This window comes from Vombatus ursinus, unplaced genomic scaffold (assembly GCF_900497805.2).
Source record: "Vombatus ursinus unplaced genomic scaffold, bare-nosed wombat genome assembly UNPS02014845.1, whole genome shotgun sequence".
Lineage (NCBI taxonomy): Eukaryota > Metazoa > Chordata > Mammalia > Diprotodontia > Vombatidae > Vombatus > Vombatus ursinus.
The window spans coordinates 6,405,759-6,418,793 of NW_020954623.1; the positions used below are offsets into that span (position 1 = coordinate 6,405,759).

The 13,035-nt window shown below is 53.5% G+C and overlaps 1 protein-coding gene across 1 annotated transcript in view; it reads left to right on the top strand.

The window, feature by feature from the left end:
• The first annotated feature begins 239 nt into the window (after nucleotides 1–239).
• Nucleotides 240–13,035, top strand: part of ADGRA1 (adhesion G protein-coupled receptor A1) — a 300,070-nt gene continuing 287,274 nt past the window's right edge. The window contains exon 1 of the mRNA XM_027840488.1: nucleotides 240–469. Coding sequence (XP_027696289.1) covers nucleotides 240–469 — 230 coding nt within the window. The remainder of the gene's footprint in view (nucleotides 470–13,035) is intronic.

A 13,035-nucleotide genomic window follows, 5' to 3' on the forward strand; every position in this document is an offset into this window, starting at 1 on the left:
GCTGGTCCGCCCCTTCCCGCCTCTGCCCCCGCCCCCGGGCCTCCCCCTTCCCGCCCCCCTCCCCGGGCTGGGGCGGCCCCGGGAGGCAGGAGGCGGAGGAGGCGGAGGGAAGAGGAGGAGCCCCGGGGCGGCCAGCTGGAGAGGAGTGGACCAGAGCTGAAGGGCGGCCAGCCAGACGGCACGGGCCATGAGGCGGCCCCGGGCCCCAGCAGCCCCAGCCTGCAGCCGCCCCGAACCCCATGGCCCCCGGCGCCGCCCTGGCCCTGCACTTGGCCTTGGCCCTCAGCCTGTCGGGGCTCGGGGCCACCAGTCGCCACTGCGCCGAGCTGCTCCTGGACGGCTGCTTGTGCACCTCCGAGCGCGCCCCGGGACCCGGGCGGCCCGAGCTGCGCATCCGAGTGGCCTGTGCCGGAGGAGACCTGGTGGCCACGCCCCAGCCTGAGCTGCTGCCCCGCCGGACCGTCAGCCTGTAAGTGCAGCCAGTTGGGAAGGGGGTAGCGGGGAAAGAGAGGCGAAACAGAGGGGGAAATGGAGGCAGGCACCCGGCGCTCCTGCCGAGTGGCGAAGCGGGACTCACATCTTGCGCCGCGGCCCCTGCCTACCTCACTCGTGTGCCCTGTCTGTGTGTGCGCGAACCACCCAAGAGGGCCCCCTGCCCCGGGACTTGGGGACCTGGCAGCGAGCCAGCGTCCCCGGGGCGGGGGGGGAAGAGTTGTGCCACGCTCGTCGGTTGGCCGTTTCCCGCACTCCTACCCAAATGTTTCTTACTTGAGACTGCAGCTTGGATCTCCCCCGGCCAGCTGGGGGCCGACCTGGCGGCGTGCTGGGACCTGGACCAAGCCCAGGGGGCGGTTGGGGGCTCCTGGCTTTCCTAGGGCCTTTTGGCCCCATCTGGTCGGTGCTCTCTCCCTCCCTGCGGGAGCCTGGGGGGCCTCGTGGCTGCACCCTTGCCCTAGAGCCAGGAACACCCTGAGCCAACTAACATCTGGGGAACTTTTCTGGTTGTAAAAGTTTCGGAAAAGTTCGACACCAGAGGAACAGGTCCTTGGCTGAACTTGGCTCCCGGGCGGCCAAGCTTGCTAGGAATGGATTTAGCTTTCAGTACCTTGTCAGAGCTTGGGGAGCAGCTCCCTCTTCAGCGCCATCCCCAACCCCAGCCCCCAAGGCCCTCCCAGCTCTCCTAGCCTCCTGTCCTACTAGCCCACTACCTCCAACTCCCACACTCCTAGGCTTCCCTAGTCCCCCTCCTGCCCTGCCCCCCCCCCACCAGGCCCTCCCAGCGTCCTCCTCCCTCTTGTGCTTTGGAAGGCTCTCCGGAAACTGACCACTTGAGTTCTACCTCTTTAGACGATTTCACTCGAGGGGTCAGTGTTTGTTTTGGAAAGGTTCACGGTGTTTTCCTTTTCGGAATGAGCAGAATTTGCCCTGGTCAGTCTGTCTCTGGGCCCTTCTTTTCCTGAAGCATTCATTGACGTGAGGGGGGGGGGGGGGCATTCAGGGCGTCATGGTCCGGTCGAGGCCGACACCCCCAGCCCTGAGTCCCTAGCCTCTCCTCCCCCTCCCCCCTAAGCCTCCCAGCAGGCAGCTCCCCAGGAGCCCGAAAACAACCGGAAAGGAGAATTTGTTTAAACCGAGTGGAGCAAGAGGGAAAGGCAGGAGTGGGTGGAGTGAGGAACGCCGCTGCTACCTGACAGCAAAGCTGCTATCGCCCCACCCCCAACCACGGAGAGGTTTTCGGGGCATCGGCTGCTGCTGGACCTTTCAGACTAGAAGCAAATTGGCTCCTGGGCCTCGATTTAATGGGGCCACGTCTGAGGACCGAGCCATGATAAGGGTCAATGAAGGCAGACCCGAGGGCCGAAAGACTGCTGCCGGAGAGGGGAGAGGGGAGGTCATGGTCATGGGCCCGTCCTGGAAATGACTCGCAGCGAAGCCATTGCTCCCTCCCGCCTCTGCCCTGGCCTCCCGGCCTCGTCTGCTCAATGTTCTTCTGTTGACAGTCCATGCTGTGAACATCTTCACTGCTCACTGCCCTTTTCCTCAAGTCATCACTTTCTGGAAGACGCCTGGTAAAGAGAGAATAATTGACCACATCTGGAGAGCGTCAGCCTGTCACTATACAGATGTGGCGCGTATGCTACAGCCTCGGTTTTCAGAGCTGTTTGAGCTGATGGGCGGGCTAATTATTCTCGGGGAGGCTGCTTCCAGGCTGGAGAAGGGTGGTGTGTGTGTGTGTGTGTGTGTGTGTGTGTGTGTGTGTGTGTGTATGGCTCACCCTGACCTCACTCTCCTTCCATAAGTTTGGAGCCAGATCTGGACTCCTAGGCTTCTTTGGGATACTGGGCTGCTAGTTTCCTCTCCCCTTTTTATTGCCCTCCCCCCCAAAAAAATTACCATGTTTATTTTTTGTGCATGCTGAGAGCTCCTTTTTTTTCCTATCTTTGCTGCACCTAGCACAGAACTGGCACATAGTAGGTACTTTAAAAAAATGCTTGTAGATTCATTGGTTCATACCCTCCAAACCTTCCCCAAAGAGCAGAAAATGGGCCTGAATCATGAGCTACACTTTCCCCTTTAATCCCAACTCCACTTCCCCCTTCCCCACTCTGCCACTCCCCTCCCATCCTGGCCTGAGGCTTCTTCCTTCTCTTTCACTGTGAAATATTTAATATAGCAATTGTGATGAGGTAAGTTTGGCCCCATGGGATTCAGCATTCACTGAGGGTGCTGAGCAGGGGGCTGGGATGGGTGATGGGAAGCCCCAGATCTGGGGCCTGGCAGCAGGCCTAAGGCAATGATCTGTCATAGACCCTCATCCCCACTGGAACACTAAGCAAACACATAGTAAAGCAGTATACCATCTGATGATGCCAGGTGGTTTGAGCTAATTCTGAGCTGGTCACTTCTGGTTTTCAAATCTGCAGCAAGCCAGCTGGCCAAAACAGAGCCAGTCCCTAACACAGAGATTTTGCAATTTGTGAGGAAGCTTAGCGGAGGGGACAAATGAGAAGCATTGGTTAAGCACCTTCTGTGTTCCAGGCACTGAAAAAATCCTGGGGATACAAAAAGACACAAACAGTGGTCCTGGCTCTCAAGAAGTTCATGGTCTAATTCTGGAGGGCGTGGCAGAAAAAATCCAGGAGAACAACTCGGTACAAACAAGATTTCTACAGGGTCAATCAGATAATCAATGGAGGGAAGGCATTACCATGAAGGGGACTGGGGCTAGTTGAGTAGAAGCTTTGAAGTGAGAGGGAGAAGAAATGTATTTATCCAAGTGAAGACACATCCCAGCAGAAAGCTGACTGGGGCCATTTGCCCCAAGGAAAGTCTGAGCAAGTTAGTCTGCCCTCAGGCAATGGGGAAACTGAGGTTGGACTGCTGAGGCTGAGGCTTTCTAAGGGTCTTGTAAGCCTCCTAGGCTTAGCTCTCTTGGGGTTCCTGCAGGCATACACGGACATGGAGGGGTGCCATCAGGAATCCAGACATAAGAGGCAGAAATTTTGAGTGTGGAAACTCAGTGAATGAGGGCAGGGCTCTCCACATGAAGGGCTGGAGGCCCTGGATGTGGAAGCAGACTGGGCCTGCCTGTCCCTCTGTCTGTCTGTCTGTCTGTGTTAGACAGTCTGCATGTTGATCATGAGCCAGAGCCTGGAGCCAGGAAGCTGGATGATCAGTCCATGGACAGGCATTGCCCACAGTGCTCTGAGGTTCTCCTAGAATGGAGCTGATGGCAAGCGCTTCTCCATCTGGGGGGACACATCTATGGGGCCCCTGTCAGAGAAGTGGGAAATAAATAAGAAAAGCAGGGGCTTTGATCCAGGTGACAGGCCTGCTGCCTCAAGCACATTTCTGAACTCACCCCCAGAGCTCTCTGTGCCCGTGTGCCCCCACCAGATCTTCAGCTCCCAGAGGCAAGCTCTCCTGCTCTGGTGAATGGAGCAGGGAAGGAGGGCAATTGGCCTGTTAGCTGACTAGTAATGAATGTCCCCAGAGTCACTTTAGGAACTGGCTCCCTACAGACACTGAAGGTGGTTCCCCCTCAGTTGTGGTTCGTGATACCCAACCTGGGGCTCCATCCGCTGCACCGCAGGGAGCCCCTTCATTGTCTCATCAGAGAGGATACTGTGGCCAAGCTGCTCTGGAAAAGGCTGACTGGCTGGAAGGGGGACCTCGTGGTGAGCCAGGCCAGGGGAGCTGCAGAGCAGGGCTCAGGGGAGCAGAGGCTCAGGCCTCTGGGCATTCCATCTGCAAAGCGCAGACATTGGGCAAAGGCCAGGGGAAGGGGGCCTGCTCTGTCAGGTGGGGGCTGCTAGAAAGGCAGCTGCATAGTCCACAGGCCAGGCAAAGAGAAATGAGGGGGTGAGGCTGAGGTCAGTAGGAGGCCAGGGCCCTTGACTGGGATGGTTTCCAGGGGCCAGGCTGTCTGACCAAGGCTGTGGCTGCAGCTGCAAGTCCCCCACCCAGGACCCTCCCTCCCTGCCTTCCCACTCGCAGGCTAGGGCCGTTCTGGGTTAAAGGGGTTGGCTCTGCTGGGGCTAGAGCTTAGGAGGCCCCAGGAGGTGGAACGTGGGATCATGGGTCCTGGCTGGCTGTCCAGTGCCCTGGGGCTTGTAATGAAGCAATGCTCTGGCACCTGGGCCTGCATTGTGAAGGGAGGCATTATCAGGATTCACTGTCCTCTGGTAGTCTCACTCGGTGGCCAGTCGCTTTAGCCCAGCCCACATGGATCCCCTTGGGACTTTCATGGATTCAGCCCAAGTGTGGATGAGGGAGGAAAAATACCTGTAGCCAAGCACTCGGGGCCCTGAGGATCCTCCCCCTTTAGGGAGATGCTGACAGTGGAAGGGTCCCCTTGTGGACAGCCCGTGTGGGTGTTCTGGAACAGATCCAAGTGACTCCCATCTAACCTGCTAGAGGGCAGATGGTTTTTCAGAGCCAAGGGATTCAGGTCGTCCTGGTTTTCCCAGGGAGGCCTGACTCACTCTATCTCAGTGGCCATAGACAATGATTCTCGATCAGCAAAACCTTCTCCCTCCACTGAGGGCTGCACTGTTTGGAAGGATGTCCCTCAGCTTCTGGTCAGCCACTTTGGAGGGCCCTCTCTACTCCACTTGCCCCCAGGCACTCCCCGCTACCATCTCTGTTTCTTAGGCCTACTGTCTCTCAGAAATGCTTGATTCTCATGGCCCCCAAGTCTGGAATTCCCAATTCTCCTTATATTTGCCTCCTCCCCCTCCCCCACCCTCATCCCGAGGGCTGACTGTGTTCTACAGCCTTGTCTGGACTGAGCTCCAGGTCCTTCTTGTCCTTCCCTCCTGTTCTGACTTCACTTGCCCTCTGTCCATTTGGGACTCCAAAGGCCACCATTTCTATAACATCTTCTCAGGAGCCAGCCATCAGCTGTGACTCCCCCCCGCCACCATGCTCCACATGCCCAGCCTAGGCAGCTTTCTCTGCTCTGCTCCCCTCAAATGTCAAACCATCCAGGAGAAAATGATAGAACTAGACTTTTGTGGCTTTGGATCTCAGCTTCTCCTCACAGAGACTAAAGGATCTTCCTCTTCATTGTTTGGCTTATAGAACCCCAGCGCCTCATACCTGAAAAGGCTCCCAGAAGCCCCCATCCCAGCGCCCCATCTGAGCTGGTATCACTTCCACAATGTACCTGACAGGGAGAGCATCCCATTCCCAGCTGGGCCTGCTCTCCTCACTGAGGTCTTCTGGATATCAAGCCTAAAGCCCCCTCTCTGTAGCTCCCAGTCATTTTGGGACCCCTCTGGGGTCAAGCAGCACAAGGCTAATCTGATATCACGTGACAGCCCTGGGAATCTCCTATTCCCCCCACCCCCAGTCATAATATTCTCTAGGCATGTCCAGTTCTCCCAACCAGGCATGTTCCCTAAATAATCAGTTTTCTTCCTAAAAAGTGTTACCCAGAACTGATCACAGCTGTCTAGATGTGGTCTGGGTAGGGCAGAGTAGAGAGCGAAAGCATCCTCTTTGTCCCTGGCAGTTAGGACTCTCCTAAGGCAGACCCCATGGCTAAATATTCCATTCATATTGACTCATATCAAGCTTTCCTCCTAGCCCCAAGCCTTTGTCGGATAAACTGATGCCCAGTCATGCCTCCCTTGTCTTCTGGAGAGCCTCATTCAGAGATCTGCCTAATGCTTCAGGCGAGATTGCTTGGGAGAGATGCGCTCCCTCCCTAGGGAGAGGCCTCAGATGTGGTTGTTAAGATGAAGCCAAGAGGCTCTTGGTAATCGCTGTCTCCCTTTCTAAGGGCTCACAAACCATCCCTCTGTTTTCTAGAATTCTGCCAGGTAACGAAGACAAAGTTAGTGACTTACAGTTTGTCAGTTTCTCTCATTCTGTTTTTGAACATTGTGATGGGCCCGGTGTTGTGGTGTCTCTTCTGCTCTGCACAGTCCTTTTCTTAGCAATCCAGCCACCCTGTGGGACCTTTTGGACCCCTGGGCTGGGTTTGCTCAGTCTTTGACTTTCCCTCTCCTCATCCAGGCCAGCTCAATATGCTTAGGTAGTCGGATGGTCTCCTTATTTCTCACAGGTTTCAGCCATTTGTGGTTTGTCCTGCTATGCCAAGGATGTTGATGTGATGTGAGCGGCATAGACTCCTTGCCATGATCTCACCTTCTTCAGGCTCTGCTGGTCCTTTCCCTTCTTTGTTCCTATCTGGCCCCCAGTCTGGTGCACACAGAACATTTGGGTTAAGTCTCTGCTCAGGACTTTGATGTTTCTGTATGACTTGGACTTTAAAATGGCATCTTATTGATGCTTCCTCTTTCATATCACATTCATTTCCAAATCCATCCTCTCTCTGGCTCCAGGAGCTAGCCCAAGTACCAAAGACTTCAAGAGAAAAACAACATTGCAGCAAAATTAACCAGCGTTTACTTAGTGGCCAGTCTGGCCATATATGCAATGTTCCGCCCCTGTAGTCCCCCACATTTACAATGATGAGAGAGACATATTTTTTCAACTCTTCCTGGGCCAAACTTGGACATATCATTCACCCATGATTCAATTTTGTCTTGGCTGTTATTTGAAAGCCTCCAAGAAAGCCTTTCAAGAAAGTGGCTGAAACACCCACACCCTTTGATTGAGAGATAACACTGTTAGGTATCTACCCCAAGGAGGTCAATTACAAAAAGACAGGCCCCATAGACAGGCCACAAAAATATTCCTAGCAACACTTTTTGTGGTATCTAAGATCTAGACCTAATTGTTTGTGGTATGGCTAACCAAGGTGTAGCACAAGAATGTAAGAGAATATTCCTGCACTGTAAGAAATGATAAGCATGATAAGTGGATGAGTGAAGCATTTGAGGGCTGCTATGTGCCAAGCCCTGAGGATACAAACCAAAGTCAGAGAGTCCGGGGTCTCTGGGGACTCCCATTCTAGTGGGGGAAACAGCACAGGTCTCAGCTACAAGTCCGATGGATGGGTTCCAGGGTCTTTACCAGACAGCCCAAAGCAGATGGTCAAGCCTCTTCTTTCATGTTATTTCCATAATAAAATGGCATCAGTTTCTGATGTTGGACCATTGGACAGGGCCACGGATTTGGGTGACAAAAGTTGTCTTTCCAGGGTCTTTGGGAGCTGGGGCTGCAGCCCCTGTGGGAACAAGTCCAGGCTTCATCTTTACAAAGGTGGCTTTCCAGGATCGTGAGTCTGAGCTGTAATCCTGGCTTTTGCAGCCTCTTGGGTCCAAGGTCCTGGGCTGTCTCCATCAGGACAAGAGGGAAGATGGTAGTCAAGATGTTATTTTAGGAGGGGGCAGCTAGGTGGCACAGTGGATAGAACACTGGCCCTGGAGTCAGGAGGACCTGAGTTCAAATTCAGCCTCAGACACTGGACACTTACTGGCTGTGTGACCCTTGGTAAGTCACTTAACCCCAATGCCTAGCCAAAAAAAAAAAAAATAAAAGATGTTGCTGTAGGAAGTTGGACCTGCCTGGCACCTGCTGCCTCTCTTTGCTCCCTCTGGGGGCCTGGCTGCTTCAGCTGGGTGGGCTTGGCTGTCCTGTGGTTGTTTAGGATGGCTGACTCCATCTCCACAGGACTTGTTTCCCCAGATGATAGCTGTTAGAGTTAGGCTGGAAGCAGGACCAGTGTTCTAGGAGGTGCACCCTGCCTCTTTCAGGGCTCCAGGGTTATCTCCCTATTGGTGCGAGAAGATGTAAGAACATACTGTCCTTCCTTCCTTGCAGAGGTGGGGGATGATACATGTGGAATACTGCATAGAACATCAGATTTTGTTGATGCATGCCTTCCTTACTTTTGCCAAGCTTTCTTTCCTCTTTTAAAAAATTCCTTGTCATGAGAGATAGCTCTCAGGAGAGTGGGGGTGAGTGAGATATTTTGGGAACTGTAGGTGGTATATAGAGAGAAGAAATCAATAATAATTTTTAAAAGAAAAAAAGAATCAGCTTTACCTTTTCCCCCAGAAATCAAAGTCACTGGCTTATGGTTTATAGATTGCTTTCTTCTTTCTGAAAAAGAGAAACAAATGGAGAATAAAAAGACAATAGAGAGCCATGGGAGTTTATTGAATCAGGGGTGACATAGTCAGACTCTCACTTTTGGAAAATCACTCTAGTGGCTGTGGAGGATGGACTGGAGTGGGGAGAGATTTGAGGCAGGCAGACTCACCAGCAGCTATTGCAATAGTCCAGGGGTGTGATGGTGAGGGTCTTTATCGGGATGGGGAGTAAAGAGAAAGGAGCATATTGGTGAGATGGGCAGAGATGACATTGACAAGAGATGCTGCAGAGGTGAAATCCACAAGAGATGCTGCAGAGGTGAAAATGACAAGAGAAGTTGCAAAGGTGAAAATGACAAGAAATGTTGTAGAGGTGAAAATGACAAGAGATATTGTTGAGGTGAAATCGCAAGGCCTTGGTGCCATATTGGATCTTGGGGGTAAGAGAGAGGGAGAAGTCCTTGGTGATGCTGAGGTTTCAAACCTTGGAAGATTGGTGGTACCCTTCACAAAAACAGAGAAGTACAGGAGAGACAACAGTTTGGAGCAAAGAGAATGTGTTTTGGCTTTGGACATATGGAGTCTATGTCTATGGAACTTCCATTCTGAAGTATCTAAAAGGCAGTTGTTGATGTGGGACTGGAACTCAAGAGAGAGTGTAGGGCTAGGCAGTAATTTAACTTCAGTGAGCCTCAATTTCTTCATCTGTAATATGAGAGTGTTAACTCCTATTACTAGGATCAAATATAAAATTCTGTTTGGCTTTAAAGCCCTTCAGAACCTGCACCCCATCCCTCACCTTTCAGTCTTCTTACAACCTGACTCCCTCCCTTGTACCTGGGATCCAGCATCACTGGCCTCTTGGTTATTCCTTGAATACAGGACACTCCACTTCCAAATTCTGGGCCTTTGCCCTGGCCATTCCCCTTGCCTGGAATGCCCTCCCTCCTCATCTCCACCTCCTGGCTTCTCTGTCTTACTTCAAGTCTCAGCTAAAGTCCCACCTGATCCCCCATTAAAGGCCACTGTCTTCCCTCTAGGGATTATCCCCACTTTATCCTGCCCATGTCCATCCTCTGTTGTCACAGAGTTGTTGGCATCTTGTCTCCCCCACTGGACTGGGAGCTCCCTGAGGATAGACTGTCCTTTGCTTTTCTTTGCATTCCCAAGGCTTAGTAGAGTGCCTGGTATACAGTAAGTGCTTGATACATGCTTGTTGACTTGCTTTGGCTCTACAGATTTGGGAATCATCTGCCTAGAGATGATAGCTGAACTCAGTGAGGTTGATGAGGTCACTGGGAGATAATATGAGGAGAGGAGAGGAGAAAAGGGCCTAGGAGAGATCCTTGTGGAGCATTCCCAGTGAGGGGATATGCATGGGTGATGGTCCAACAGAGGAGGTTGAGGAGTGACCAGATAGCTTGGAAGAGAACCAGCAGACAATAGTGTGCCTCAAATCCAGAGTGTCCAGGGGAGGGTGACTGGGAGTGTCAGAAGCCACAAGAGGTCAAGAAGAATGAGGATCGACCAGGGCCATTCAAGGTCCTCGGTGACTTGGAGAGAACAGGTTGAGTGAAGAGGCCGGAAGCCAGAAGGAGTGAGAAGAGAGGAAGCGGAGGAGGCGTCTCTCAAAAAGTTTAGCTGAGAAAGGAAAAAAGATAGAGGACAATCGCAATTGGGGATGGAGAATAGGGACTTAATGAGGGATTTATTTTATTTTTAGGATGGGTGTGTTTGCAGGCAGCTGGGAAGGAGACAGGAGATAGGGAGAGACTGATAGAAAATTCCAGGGAGTGGGAACAGCAGAGAGGCAATCTGTGGGATTAAACAGGAGGGGGCAGGGTTGAAGGGCAGTGCAGAGGGGTTGATCTTGGTGAGAAGGGTCACCTCCACATCAGAGTCTGGAGTGAAGGGGAGCAACGGTTGAATGCCAGGCCCCTGTGGAAAGGGCGAGAGGGGAGAAGGGCCTTCGGCTGTGAAAGGCCTCAATTGTGTCCTCAGCTCTGGGGCTGGGGAGGGCTACCCCAGGAGGCTTGAGGAGAGAAGGGAAGGGCTTGAAGGCTCCATCTGCTACACTTGTTCTTCTGCCCACTCCTCAAGATCTTGTGACCCAGCTTCCCCATCCGTCGAACCCAGTGCTTGACACATGGCAGGCATGTAGGTGCATTGCTGCACTGACAAACACCCACATTTAGGGGTCTGAAAGAGGATGAAGCACCAGGGGATAAAAAAAATGGGGAATAAGATGCCATACCTGCCCTCAGAGGGCTTGCGATCTAGTTGAGCAAGGTGCGTAATGGTGACTCTTCCCTTCAATATGGGGGCTCCTTAAGGTGGAAGGTGGGCTAAGGAGGAGGCCCCAAAGGCAGCTTGGGGGCAGGGTGAGGGGAGGAGTTGATAGAGCCCTAGGTATGGAGCCTAGCCGAAGAAGGAGGGAAGGAGGGGGAGGGAGGAAGTGGGAGAAGGGGCATCCCCCGGTAGGAGCTGGCTCCCTGGCCCAAGGCATGAGGATTCCAATGCACCTGCAGGCCTGGAGACGGTGCCAGGAGCTGGCCAGAACCTGGCCAAGGTCTCAATCTGTTGAGTTCAGTCCGGAACAACATAAATGCCTTCGCACGGGGCCACTTTCACCCATCATTGTCAGGTCCCCTTCTCTCCTCACTCACGGTCTCTCGACCCCATCCAGCCCCTATTGCCTCTATGCCTCCAGAGCATCTCTCCTCCCCACCCGTTGGCCCCTGCTCCCCAGTCTTCAGGGGATCCTCACGCGACTCCTCCCCCGGGTGACTCTTGGTGCCTCCTATCTTTCCCATTTTTTCCTCTTTCGTCCCCTCAGCAATCTCCATCCCCTCAAACGGGCCTGGGGCTTCATCTCCCATCTGTCTGCCCCGCTTACCCCCAGCTCTTAGAACCCTGCTTCCTTCACTGCACAGATGCCGCCTTCTCTGCCGCTGTTTGTATTTTTTTCCTGATCTGCTTTTAGAGCAGGAAGGTACCTCAGGGACTGTAGGGATTAACACCCTCATTTGACCGACGAGTTCACCAGATTTGGCAGAGGAGTTCACCTGGGCGCAGACAAGTTAGGGGACTTGTCCAGGGTCACACTGGCATTCCGTGGTGGAGCCGGGCTTGAGGCCCGAGTCCTCTGACCCCAAATCCCAAGCCCTGCCCAATGAACCACACTCCCCACTTCAAGAAGCTCTCAGCTCTGTTTGCCTCAGGGTCCCAGCACCAAGCATGGGGCTGGTCTAGATGATTGTGCTTGCTCTGGCTTCTGGATTTCTGTTCCATGGGGGCCCCGGACAGGCCGAGTCCAATAGGGAGTGGGTGATGAGGGCAGGAGCCCACAAAGGCTGGCCTCTGGTTAGGGTTCAAGTTCAGAGTAACAGTATAGGAAGCGGGCTGGCTGAGGGGAAAGAGAGCCAGGGAGATCCCTGAGGGGGCAATGAAGGGGCTTCCCCAAAGCCCCAGGCCCACGCTGCCTCACCCTGTTGGTCTTTGGCGGGTCCAGGTTGTGCCCAGCGTGGGGGGCAGTTGAGGGACCTGCCTTGGTTCATGGGGAGCTTGTCATCTGTCACAGGAACGATGGGGACCAAGCCCTTATCACCAGGGCCCACACCTAGCCAGCCCCTGAAATGGCAAGGGTAAGGAAAAGAGACCATGGTTGGCTGGTCAGGTGACCGTGCCTCAGCCCAGAGGCCCCCAGGACTATCTCTGAGCCTTTAGTCTGTGCCAGGTCTGCGGCTCCATCACCTGCAGGGGCAGGGCTGTCCTGCTCTGGAAGGACGGCTGCTGCTGGTCAGGGGTCTGTGGGCTTCTGCCCCGTGGGGAGCTGTTGCCCCACTACCCACCCCAGCCAGGCTGACCTTCCAAGGAGGCCGGCTGCCTCTGTTTCTCGCTGCTGCTGTCGGCCTTGGGGGCTGACCACACCCCTTCCCTCTCTGAGCCAGAGAGGGGGATGGGACTGGCCCAGTTAGGGTTAGAACCAGGGATGGGAATGAGAAGAAGCCAGCCCTTTCCCTGCTATAAAAAGCTGAGCCTTCCAGGTGCCCTGACTGTGCCCCAGAAATGTCAAGAAGGGTTTGCGTTTTACGGATGTCTGTTGCAAAGATCACAGAGTTCAACCCGTTGGCTCTCCTCCGCCATCCCCACCTGAGCCCTCCTGAGAGTCCTGGGGACCAGAGAGTGTTTCTCTGCAGCCTCTAGATTCAGAGTGTGTGTATGTGTGTGTGTGTGTGTGTGTGTGTGTGTGTGTGTGTGCGTCTATATGTGTATGTATGCGTGTGTATCTGTTTGAGTATATATATATAGTTTGTGTTTCTTTGTATCTGTATGCATGCATATATGTGTGCACATGTTTGTGTATGTGTGTGCACGTGTGTGTTCGAGTGTATGTGCATATATGTGTTGGTGTGTTTCTTTGTATCTGTATGCATGCATGTATATATGTATACATACGTGTGTGCATGTGTGTATTGTTTGAGTGCATATACGTGTGTTTGTATCTTTGTATCTGTATGCATGCATG